Source organism: Salvia miltiorrhiza, mitochondrion, assembly GCF_028751815.1.
Source record: "Salvia miltiorrhiza mitochondrion, complete genome".
NCBI lineage: Eukaryota > Viridiplantae > Streptophyta > Magnoliopsida > Lamiales > Lamiaceae > Salvia > Salvia miltiorrhiza.
Genome location: NC_023209.1, coordinates 487,501 through 499,236, shown reverse-complemented (window position 1 = coordinate 499,236; position 11,736 = coordinate 487,501). Strand labels below are relative to the sequence as shown.

The 11,736-nt window shown below is 43.1% G+C and overlaps 3 protein-coding genes and 1 non-coding gene across 4 annotated transcripts; 3 read left to right on the top strand and 1 right to left on the bottom strand.

Moving 5' to 3' along the window:
• The first annotated feature begins 6,998 nt into the window (after positions 1-6,998).
• Positions 6,999-7,487, top strand: rpl10 (ribosomal protein L10). The gene has a single exon. It carries the CDS (start codon positions 6,999-7,001, stop codon positions 7,485-7,487), a length of 489 nt encoding a protein of 162 aa, YP_008992403.1.
• A 307-nt stretch (positions 7,488-7,794) lies between these two features.
• ccmB (cytochrome c biogenesis B) lies at positions 7,795-8,415 on the bottom strand. The gene has a single exon. It carries the CDS (start codon positions 8,413-8,415, stop codon positions 7,795-7,797), a length of 621 nt encoding a protein of 206 aa, YP_008992402.1.
• A 216-nt stretch (positions 8,416-8,631) lies between these two features.
• orf122c (hypothetical protein) lies at positions 8,632-9,000 on the top strand. Its single transcript has one exon. It carries the CDS (start codon positions 8,632-8,634, stop codon positions 8,998-9,000), a length of 369 nt encoding a protein of 122 aa, YP_008992401.1.
• A 1,290-nt stretch (positions 9,001-10,290) lies between these two features.
• trnK-UUU lies at positions 10,291-10,363 on the top strand. The gene has a single exon. It is a non-coding gene; the product is annotated as a tRNA-Lys (tRNA).
• The last annotated feature ends 1,373 nt before the right edge of the window (positions 10,364-11,736 follow it).

The window sequence follows — 11,736 nt, the reverse complement described above, 5'->3', positions numbered from 1 at the left end:
CTCTCTCTCTCGTATAGTCCAAGTTAGAAGATTTGATAGCTTCAAAAAGGGTATTTTTATGGTTTGATTTATTTATCTTCTACATATTCAGACAAATGGAGCAAAACGCATGACAAGAACCCCTAAAAACAAACATTAAAATAGGTACATTCAATAGGTCAAATTGTTGCTTTACACTGAATCTTGAAAGCATTTTTGGGGCATATATTCTCTTGGCGGATTTTTATTTACGAAAGGACGGCTTTTTTTGTGAAAATTGTAAATGGGATTTTGTGCCTCTTTTTTGTTCTTTATTTATGATTTTATTTTGTGTTGCTCGTCAAGGAAAGTACACTATCATCTTTTATTTTCCGCTCATAATCAATCGCAAAAAGGAAGTTCACAGCTGGAGGAAATTTAATGTAGAGCTCGTACTTATGTTTCTATAGATGTAACCTGCCGCCCGTCCAATAATATAAGTCCAATTCTACTACAATGTTATTTATATATTAATAAATATATAAATAAAGCAGTATTTGGCAAAAGAATTGGGCTGTGGGGCTCTTTTCCCGGGATTATCTTAAAAGCAATGTCGGGAAACTTTCCTTTATTGATGCTTAAATTCTGAGGAAAATTCCATCAACTTCCATCAGATTACCCATTCTTCTTATGCTACATGTTTTTTCAAAGTCAAAACCCTAGCTAGCTTCCTCCTCCTTTTTCCAGTAAGTACACTGCTTATTAATTGAAGTTTTGAACAAAAACATCTCATTCATTTTCAGATTTGGATTTATTCGTGTGCATGAAAATACAGATACATGTGGTGATGCGAGATTTTGGCAATAATTGTTCGATGAAATCGTTTTTTCCAGCTTTTTTATAGTCGTGAAATCAAAGCTGTCAAGTCATATCAGAGCTTTCATTTCTCCTTTTCTCTTTCTGCGTTTTCCGGTCAAAGATTAATCGAAGCACATATATGAAGAGCTGAGATGGTTTTCGTCCGTGCATATTTTTACAGTTTCCCTTTGGCGGTGATTTGCTAGCTTCCTGCTAGCCTATTAGGTGCTAGCCCTCCGAGTTGACTCAGTCAGACTCGGTTCCCCCCGAAGCTTTCTTCTCAAGCCGACTGAGTTGAAAACAGATCAAGCGCCGAGAATCCAGATTTGGTGATCAGTGAAAAATGATTCGCGAGTCGCCATCATCATTGAGGCGCCGAAGGCTTTCTTTATTTAATTTACGGCGGTGTTCGCGGCCACCTCTTTGCTGCTAATCCTTGGTATCTATACAGGTCAGTATGTGTACTATGATATATATGTATTTCTGTGGGCGAGGACCTTAAACAGGACCAGTCTCCTTATAGAAAGTAAAATCCTTCGCAAATAGCTGCTAGCAGCCTTTAAACCAACTTTGAATACCTCTACAGGGAGATTAAGATCGATTCTAACAACCTGGTTAAAGGCAATGTAAGACGTGTTCCTCCGATCCCTAGCCCAAAGCTCTGTCCCGAGTAAAGAGAAAAGAGCCCATACCAGGAACAAAGACAGATACCAGGGCAAATGCCTGAAGTCAGGTAAAAGAGACAAGGCATAGTATTTTCCTATTTCTATTTAACTTTCATCTGGTTGGCTTCTTACCTCATGATTCAAAGTCGATTGATTCATTGTATTATTTGTTCTATCTGGTTTGTTCTTTGGCTTTCTTCACCTTCAAGAGTTGTATTTTCCTTTCCTTCTTTATCTTTATTAAGTAACTCATCCTTTTCATGAGTCAAGTGCAGATCAATGAGGTTCGTTTTACTTCCCTCTTCTCGGTCTTTGCTTGTTTCCGTTTGTTCTGCTGCCCTTTGATCAACCGTCGTACACCTCCTACTCTCGTTAGAGACCCTTTCGGGGAAGCGAACTCCCAAGTCAAGGAACAAGCCGAAAGCTCGAGCATATTGGTTCCCAGCTGCACATACTGACTTAGCTCTTTGCTTAGTACCGCTTAGCAACGGGTCGCCATCTCCATTCTTTCCTAAATCCAACTCTATGGCTAGTTCGCGGGCTAGTGGTATGAATGGTACGAGACATGGTCCATGAAAGGAAAGGCAAATAGACTGATAAAGTTACGTCCTCTCCTCGGGCTTGTCTTTGCCCAGGATGAACACTACACGGCACGGGTTGCGATGTCATGACTCACACTCACGATCGGTGTATCGATCTATTCAGAGTCCAATCAAGTCCTATATAAAGAGAATAGAACTGTCCTTCCTAAGAAAACAACTGATTAGTCCATTTCTTGAACCATACTTGAAACAATCAAATCATGATTGGGAGCGTGTTGGATCTCTTTCCTTAACTGTAGACAATTTATGGTCAAAGACCTTAAACTAAAGGAAAGTCCCTATAGAGAGAAATATGCGCAGAATACCCTCTCCTTTACCGAAAGCCTGAATAAAAGAACAACTGATTAGCGACGAAATCTACGAGAAATTGTTCTTTTGACAAACCTCTTTCAGGAGATTTCATTCCTGTCGTCCAAGGACTACTCTTAAGCCCGGCTCACCAATACAATGTAAAGCCCAATTAAGCAAAGAAATTCCCCTTGATTTAAACCAAAGGGAAGAACAAGCCTCTTCTTCCCGGCATGGACTCAGAACTCCTTCAAAACAAGGGAAGAAAAGATCGAAGAAACCCTTTCCACAGATAGAATCCAAGGGGAGGACAGATCTGCAAGCAAAGAACCCTTCGGATTAGTTCGAAAAAGCCCTTGCCAAACCTAGAATCCAGCAAAGCAACATAGCGAAACTGATTGCAAAAGAGGGGAAATCGGCCACATTAAAATTACCTTCTGGGGAGGTCCGTTTGATATCCAAAAACTGCTCAGCAACAGTCGGACAAGTGGGGAATGTTGGGGCGAACCAGAAAAGTTTGGGTAGAGCCGGATCCAAGCGTTGGCTAGGTAAGCGTCCTGTAGTAAGAGGAGTAGTTATGAACCCTGTAGACCATCCCCAATGCTCTTATTCCTACTTGCGGATTATCTCCATCTAGGAAAGAAAGCTAACACTTAATTTCGATTAAGGCACTTTCTTTAATCTAACGGGCGATGATTCGATTCTTCTTAGCCGATGTTGGTTCTTTCGATCGAGAAAGAGAACTCTTATTCATCCGGAAGTGACTGAACTAGCCTTTGGGCTTCTTCTTCTTCTTGTTCTGCTTTATTGGTTTTGTTAGGGGATTTTTTTACTAACTGAATAGTTAGGAGAAGACTTTCTTGATTTGTCTTTAGAGGTCTTTCAAGTTCTTTTTGTTTTGCTTGTAGTTTTGTTCTGCAAGTAAGGAATCCGGCCTCTTAAGAGTTGTTGGAGTTCTGATTTACCCTTGTCTTCATATGAATGGTTGGAATGGTCTTGATCTGTCTTTAGAGTGGATTCAAGGGCCCTATCAGAGTATAAGGAGAGAGTAGCTACCGCGCCTTGCCTTCTTGTTCTTCCTCGGCTATTATTATTATCCGTGCCTTCTTCCCGCCAAGACGAAGTCACTTTTGAAGTATATTCCGGATAATCCGATTGCTTGATTTCCGCTTTCCTCCGAGAAGTGGTACTTTATCAAAGGTTGTTCGGTGGTTTACTCTGATATTGTATAACCTAATAAAAGGTAGGTACTTTGTCAGTGTATTTGTTTCAAGGGTGCAACTTCTGTATGATAAGTTGTGTACTTTGTTGCTTGATTAGTACACGTTTGTATGGTAGGATGGGAGTACATGCCGGTAGTTAGTGTAAGAATAATAGTATGCGACTTCAGCTACTGTATTAATAATGCATGCCTCCGTATGAATGTTATCTATAATGAACCCTATGGCAGAGAAGGGACTTATCAAAATGAGGCCCGAACGTCCTAGAGTTCCTCACTCGGTGCGTCTGTAGCCTAGGAGCAAGAGTTCTTTCACTCGTCGAATCGGGTGGCGTAGCTCTGCAGTTTAAGTAAGATGAGTATCTGCTTCCTGGGTTTCGCTCTTCGTCTTTTGAATTCATTGCCTTCCCTGTTGTTTCAGGTACGGGTACCATTTTCTGTTAGTTGAGGACCCTACGAGGTCGGTTTTTGCACTAACAGACTACACTCCATTTACAAATGGAAAGTACTTGGTCGAGTTGGCTTAAGCCCGAATCCATCCTTACGGAAGAAGGGTGGGATATCGGCTGCGAGAGAGAGTCCTTCTTGTTCACCTCCGCCTCCCGACGCTGCTGACCCCTACCGGGACCTTTGACCTTTATTTGCTACAAGACTAATATAAAATGTATAGTTCGTTGCACTCACCCTTCGTTTCTGTTAATCATTCATGACCCCTGAATGGAAGATAAAAGACTTTACTAAGCAAGTTGTCTGTCGGTCCCCGTTGGGTAATTGTTTGTTTCAACAGAGGCAAGGAGTACCACTGGACTATCCCACTAGCGATCCTACTTCAACGACATTCTCGTAATACGTAATCAAAGTATCCCGATCCTGTAGGAGTGGCAGCCGTAGTTCCGATCAGTTGAAGCCCTTCCTTACTCTTTGAAAATATGTTTGCCAATGCGTGAACTTCTTTTATTTCTGGGCAAAACCATGCCGCTTCTTCCGCATCAACAGAAAAAGGACTGACTACCGCTCATGCCGCCTAGCCAATTCAAACTCGGATCCGAAGGCAGAAGTAGAATCGCTTAGCCGCCAAGTCGCGATATTCCTTCGGTATCACTACTAGGAGCTACCTTTCAGTCATATATAATAGTAGTTTATCAAATAAATTAAAACAAGTCTCATGGAAATTGCTTATATAGTCACTGAACTCTCCAATGGCTAGTTACCTGCTGAGGACATGTCCCGAGTTGAAGCCTTGTGTTAGAATGCTAACCAAGTTGGACAACTGGAAGCGTGAGCGAGTAGCTAGTCAGAAGAGAACAAGAAGGCAGTGATAGTAACCATTTGTACAGTGCTTTCATTACAGGTTAGTGAGAAAAGCTTGTTCCAAAAGGAAAGAAAGTACCCAAGATATATTGGTTAAGGAAAATCCTTACATGCCGAAGTACCCCCAAATGACCGACCGAAAGCGACTCATACCACCTGCTATGGTTTAGTTTCTTGATAAGTCAAAGATCTCGTCTAGTAAATGGCATTTAAAAAATTTTTTAGCTACTATTTATTAGCCCTAGATGCCTTGAGAAAAGGCAGCAAAAATCACGTTATAGGCCACTCTAGGGAAACCCGTGGAGGGCTACTTATATAGTTACGCCGCTCTTTTAGGAATGGAAAACAAATAGAGGAGGCTCGTTTAACGCAAGGGTTACGAAACTCCTCTTAAAAAGCTTTCTACGAATAGGGACCTTGAGCCTGATTTCACTACTAGAGCTCTAACTCACCTAGCTGAATGAATCGCCGATAGCCGCCTTCGCAGGAGGTCTGCCTTCTATCGGGTCCAAGAGCCAGGGTAAATACAAGCAAACGGAACAATAGCAGTACATATGGCGAAAAGCGATGTAACACGGCGAAGTCCGAATAAGGTCTCGGGTGTTCGTACCGAGTGGTTTCACTCTGCCAAAACTATTAGGCGGATCAAATACTAACTCCACGAACCAAGGATAAAAAGCATTCGCAAATAGCCATTTTCCTTGAACTCGCATTAACAACGCTTTCTGGCACCATATCCGTATTCCATAATTCCATATACCCGGAATAAAAGACCAAAGGAAAACTAGGACCTGAGGGCTACTCTTTTGGAGTCAATTCCGAGATACTTGATCCAATCCTTCCACTTAGATCTTACTAAGGGGCAATTTCATATGACTGATTAGTATACTTTATTTCACTTTCGAGTTCACTAGTCAACTCTTTCCCCCCTACTAGCAAGACTAAAGCAAAGGATAAGATCAAGTCAGATTCCTTGCTACAAGTACTCTATGACACTTTCTAACGAACTACTACACCAAGAACCTTCCAAATACTCATTGATAGTACAAGTACTTCTTGAGCTAAGCAAGGGGGTAGGTAGCACAACGAACTCATTGCTTTTACGCGGCTACTACCTCAACTAAAACTCAGTAGCGAAGTAAACAACATAGCAGCTTAGCTCCGTTACCAGTAACTAACTCCTCCTTTCTAGTTGAATTAGACTCTTAAGCTAAAGTCAATCATATAGAGATAGCACACGAAGTCTAGGTAGCTAGAGAAGAGAGAAAAGAAGCCGGGGCGAGACATACTGATTCGGATGGGGGCGTCCGGGTTGTTCTCAACATTGCCTGAAGTCAGCATGAGAACGAGCTCTTTTACCCCGAGCGAGTATCAGGTCTTCGGACATTGTGCAGTCGAGGCGCAGTCCCGTACAGCCTACAGGCAGTCGAGTTCTCGCTCAATCAGCTCATAGTTGGGGAGAGATAGGCCAGTGACATAGGTTTAGTTATCATTTATAGGAGTGGCACTTGCTTGATTCGATGATGGTGGCAGCGGAGTCAGACTAAAGCTCACAGGCATAATTTCGCAAATCGAATGTGTACTACAGGAAAGACTTCTGGTGTGGGTTCATCTTCGAAAGGAGCCTTTCCCGCGAGGACAATTTGCTAAGCTCAAGCCTAGAGCTGATGGACCATTCAAAGTTCTCAAACGCATTGGTGAAAATGCCTACAATACAAGATTGAACTACCAGCATCGTATGAGGACACTTTCAATCTTTCTCCTTATTATGGTGAAGAAAGCACTCACAGAAGGTAGCGCATCCACAGTAGAGAGAGATACCCTTCAACAACGACTCGAGGGCGAGTCTTCAAAAACTTGACGGGGAAAACTATAAAGAAAGGAAGTCGTTTTGGAGCTGAATCCGGACCTGTCAAAGCAAGCTTCAAAAGTCATGAAAGAAGGCTAGATAGCGGTCTTAGGTGTGGTACCAATGAAGCTTTTTCATAAGAAAAGAAAGTCATCGATAAGTGGAGTTATAGGACCAACGACGATCTTATCCTAAAAGAGAAGGAGGAGTCAGTTTTCTTTGAAGATCGAGGAAGAAATCGGACAATTATGCCATTCGGAAGAAGTATTCTACAGAAGAAAAGCCTGTTACGAGTAAGTGGAGAAGAAAGATCTACAGAGATTCTTATCTCATTCCATTCCAGTGGCTCAACCAGTAACCAATGGCGAAAACTCAAAAATCCATGGTTTCCCGGTAGAACCCTCTTTCACCCAAGTTGTTTCGGAACCGGAAAAAAGAAGTGGTTTTTCGCACAGCTTGCTCATAGTGCAGGTCCCACTTGTATATTGTATTTGGCCGAAGAAGCATCAGACAGGTTGGAGTTCTTACCTTCTTGGGACTCCATGGACCAAGATCTTCTTTTATTATATGGTCAATACCGATCCACTTTAGCAGATCATATGGATGTAGAAAAAGCTTCACATTTTGATGAATTGGAAACATCTCTTTTCCATTTCTATTTACCCAGTTCATATCTTTCTTTCGTGTGTTCCCGGGAGGAATTCGATCTCTTCAATCTCGGAATACCACCTAAATAACTGCGGCCAGAGAGTCAAATAGGTCGGGAAGAAAGAGTCTGAGGTCGGGTTGGACGACATACATCTTGGCTTGGTTGGTCCCACCATCACTAGAGATTGGACATATATAGTTTATTTCTTCTAAATAAAAGATTCAACTAACTATTTTATAATATTAAAATTTGAAAATAGCTGCAAGACCAAAACAGGGTGAAAAAACCGAAAGCCCTTCTTTCATTTTAAAAAAAAAAAGGTTCCCAGGCTTACATACCCGGCTCAACATTCTTGGAAAACAATCGAATCGAGGGTCCGGAGGAGAATCGGCCATTCAATCTTGTGAACTAATCGAGACCGAAATTGGAAAAAGAGATACGAACGGAGAGGAATAACCAATCGATGAAAGAACATGAAACCATTCTGTTTCAATAGAGGTACGAGAAAGGGTTGGGGGCAATGAAGTAGGTGAAGTGGTTGGATTTTGCGAGCTGTTCCAACCACTGCTGGATGTGATTCCAAGAGCCGAACGAGAATGAATACCACACAGAAGAGTCAAGACCAGGCTCCCTAATGGAATGTTTAACCGATCCATTCCGGATCGACCGAATTGGTACGGAAGTTGTAACATGGGAAAACCACGGAAAACACGACTTATTTGAATAACCCGGTGACCCACCAATTGTAGAAGTAGGATTTTTTGAAAGCAATAAGCACTTAAATAATACAATTCAAGTATACCATCTTCTTTCTCATTTCGAGGAAAGGGTGCGGAAGGAAAAGGAAACAACGGAGGGATCCGAATCGGACCTAAATGGGAATGACATGAAAAGTCTTTTTCAAAACCTAGCATTAAGGGCGTTACGACGATATACGAGAGAAATAGAGAAAAACTCGTGATTGGTGTAGAGGAGAAGATCTGTTTATGATATAGTTCAAGAAAGAGTCGTCTCATTTCCTTACTTCTTCGTTTTTTCTAATTCATTCACTTCCACTTCAAGACTGGTTCTGAACGCCGCGTAACATCATCTTCAACCAACCTCCACCGTACGTACCTTTCGGTGCGACCACTAAAGAATTGCTTATACACTAAAAAGCTGCTTATATACGCTTACTAAAAGACTTACTTTCATTCATATTCATTAGGCCAGCGTGAAACTAAGAAAGAGAGATGTGCCTAAGGCGGCATGTAAGCAAACTGTGCACGCTAAGAGAAGAGAAGAGGAGAGATGCTCGCAATGACTACCACAAGAAAGCCGCCCCCTATCTTCGAAAGTGGCCCGTCACTTCGTTCGTACCTTCTTGGCTTAGGCTTTCAACTGAACAACATGGCGCCCCGCCGCTAGCAGAAGCTAAGCGCTTGAAAAGCGCGCTAAGAAACCTTGCTTCTGTCGGCCTTTCTGTGCAACAGTCCACCAGTAGCGGAAGAGAGGGTTACCGTACATACAAGAGTATTCCAGTTCTTACGGAAGCTCTTTCTTACCAGTCAAGTAGTACAACAGCTCTATCTTACAGCCCGGCGCGGCGGGTCGCCTTTTGAATTCAGTAGATGGAAGAGAAGAGACTATTAAATAGATAAGGAGTAGGTGAGTGAATGAGTCCTCACTGACCTGAGCGATTTCGATCACCTAGCAGGCCTTTTATTTGGTAGGTAAGATCGCCAAAGCGTATCATCAGATTTGGCTACGAAGGAAGGAACTCGAAGTGAAAGGGCCCCGACTTCTTTCCAGAATTAGAGTTCGACCGCAGCTTCCCCCCCCTTTTTTTGGGGGGATCAAGTTCCTTTCCAACTGCCAACTATCGACTCCGATCTCTTTTCATTTGTTTTGGGTATTACCTAGCCTAGCCTTTGTCAATCACACTAAAGCAGAGCACCCAATTATGGAAGAGCCTCCTTAACTTAAACTTAAGGGTTGGTTAGCTTAGTCAATCCGGCCCGAGACGCGTTCGTTGACAAAACCGCCGTAGGAATTCCGACTTTTCAATAGAGCGGAGGCGAACTGAGATCAACGAGAAGGAGGCCCTACTCACTACAAACGAATACACCACAAGATCGAACTGCACTCATGCCTCCACCGCATCAAGTTGACCGCCCTCCCTACGTAGTGATTCTATCAATCATGTACGTAGGGAGGACCTTCCATTCTGATTGGTATATCATGAAAAAAGAAAGCCATTTGCACCAGGCGCACTGCGCTTTCCCTTGCCCAGATGTTTGCCTTTCTAAGTCAAGTAATGGTGACCCTAGAAGCCTGGAGCTTCGTAACATGTTGACGAAGACCTCCGAACTGAGGGTTCGGTCAGTAGAAGGGACGACTTTGTCTCCTCGGAAGAAGAATAGCCCCGCTCTCTAGCCGACTGATCCCCTTGATCATATAACTGGGAGGGAACGTGTCACATTAGAGGTGAACGATCAGAGGTGTCCTCTAATCACCACGATGAGACTGGTCCCTCTTTTAGTAGACTCAGCTATGAATATGAATGAAGAAATGAATGCCGGGCTCTTTCTTTCACTGCTAACCCCAAGAAGTTTCTTTGATACTTTCTCTTTCGTCGAGCCCCGTGTGGTCCTCCTTTGAGTGTGGATTCAATTGGATGAATCTGTCAAGTCAAGGAAAACGTACGTAGCAGCAAGGATGGTGCATCGCCTATTTCTCGTTCTCGCTCGGGAGCCAAAACGAACACGCCTGCTACCTACTGTACTGGACCTTCGACCAGGCATTCTACCTTTGTCGAATCGGAACCGCGCTCCTTTAATATGATGAGAAGAAGGGAAGGGGGGCCACCCTCTTTTCCGCACCAATCCTTATTTCCTACTACATCTTTTTTTGGGTGTATAGCTCAGTTGGTAGAGCATTGGGCTTTTAACCTAATGGTCGCAGGTTCAAGTCCTGCTATACCCAAACCTGCCTTACACTCTACTATGAGTAAGGACTAATTCGTGGCTTCAAAGATGACTCTTTGGCCTTTAGACTCGCTTCCGCGACTTCGCCCTTTAAGTGTAAGTGACAAGGGGGTGAGAGAAGGAGTAGTATAAGAGTGGCTCGGTCATCGATAAACCTCTCCTTATTCATTCTATAGGGCGGGGCTGCGGACCAACAATCCAGCAAAAGGGCTGAAAAGCTCCTTTATAAAACCTTCCCCTTTTCATAATAAAATAAAATAATAAGGTAAGCATCAAAGCCCAGAAAACCCAACCTATACAAAGAGCTCTTTTCAGCCCCTTATAAAGTATAAAGGTAGCTCAGTCGAATATGCATTAGAGAGCTCTTCGAGCTTCCTTGCTTGCATCCTTTTGATTGCTTAGTATCTCCTCCTTGCCGCACTCTTCTGGCACAAAAGACTAGACTGAATGAAGGATCGAGGAGCCAGGCAGAGGCTAAGAGGTGCCACTTCGTCACTTATGATCTTTCTTGTCCGAAGTTTCCCGATGGTGTTGTTCCATTGCCTCCAGCCAAATGCAAGACACGAGTAGAAGGGGCAAAAGATAGGATTTGACATCCCCTGATGGTACTCTCCAAAGTATGTCTTTTTAAGAATCCATAGAGATGGGGAATCGATCTAGTCAGAATTTATCTACATTGCCCTAAATTCGATTTAATAATCGCTAGAATCCTGGGGCATGGAAGCCTTGACATGCATTCTGAAGCCCTAAGGGCACGTTCAAGCATGATTCAAAGAAGGTCTTCTTCGTCATAGTACAAACATCCATCCTCTTTCGACCATCCCGGCTAATCTGCTTGAGAGACTCTCAATGGCCTCTGTCATGCCTTATTGCAGACCTTGAACTTACTTCTGCCGCCCCCTTTGTGACAACTTCTCCCTGTCTTAGCCTTTTCCGGATTCTTGGGATGAGTAAAGACTCAACTTCCCTAGTGTACAGCGCATGACCGCCTGTTGTTCACACTGGCAGGAGAAGGGTACTCGGTTGTGTCCCCTCTACTAGGGTTTGGGAGAGATGCTCTCCGAGTTCTTGATGATTCGATATTCACTCTATCACCAGGGACCTATTTATGAGATAACAGTAAGATTGGGACATGTCGCATATCCACGCATAGGAGCTCAACTCAACGTTCTTACCTAGTAGAAGTAGTTGGTTTGAGTATATATATTATCTATGTAATAACCTTAGTTCCGCTAGTCATAGAAGTCGAACTCGCTCGCAGGTAGGGAGAATTTGTTTACATTCATTCCCAGCTAACCAACAGAGCGACTAGTGGTGGGCAAGAGGGTTTACAGGGTGAGGTACCTTCTTTATTAAATAATCCCATGGTCA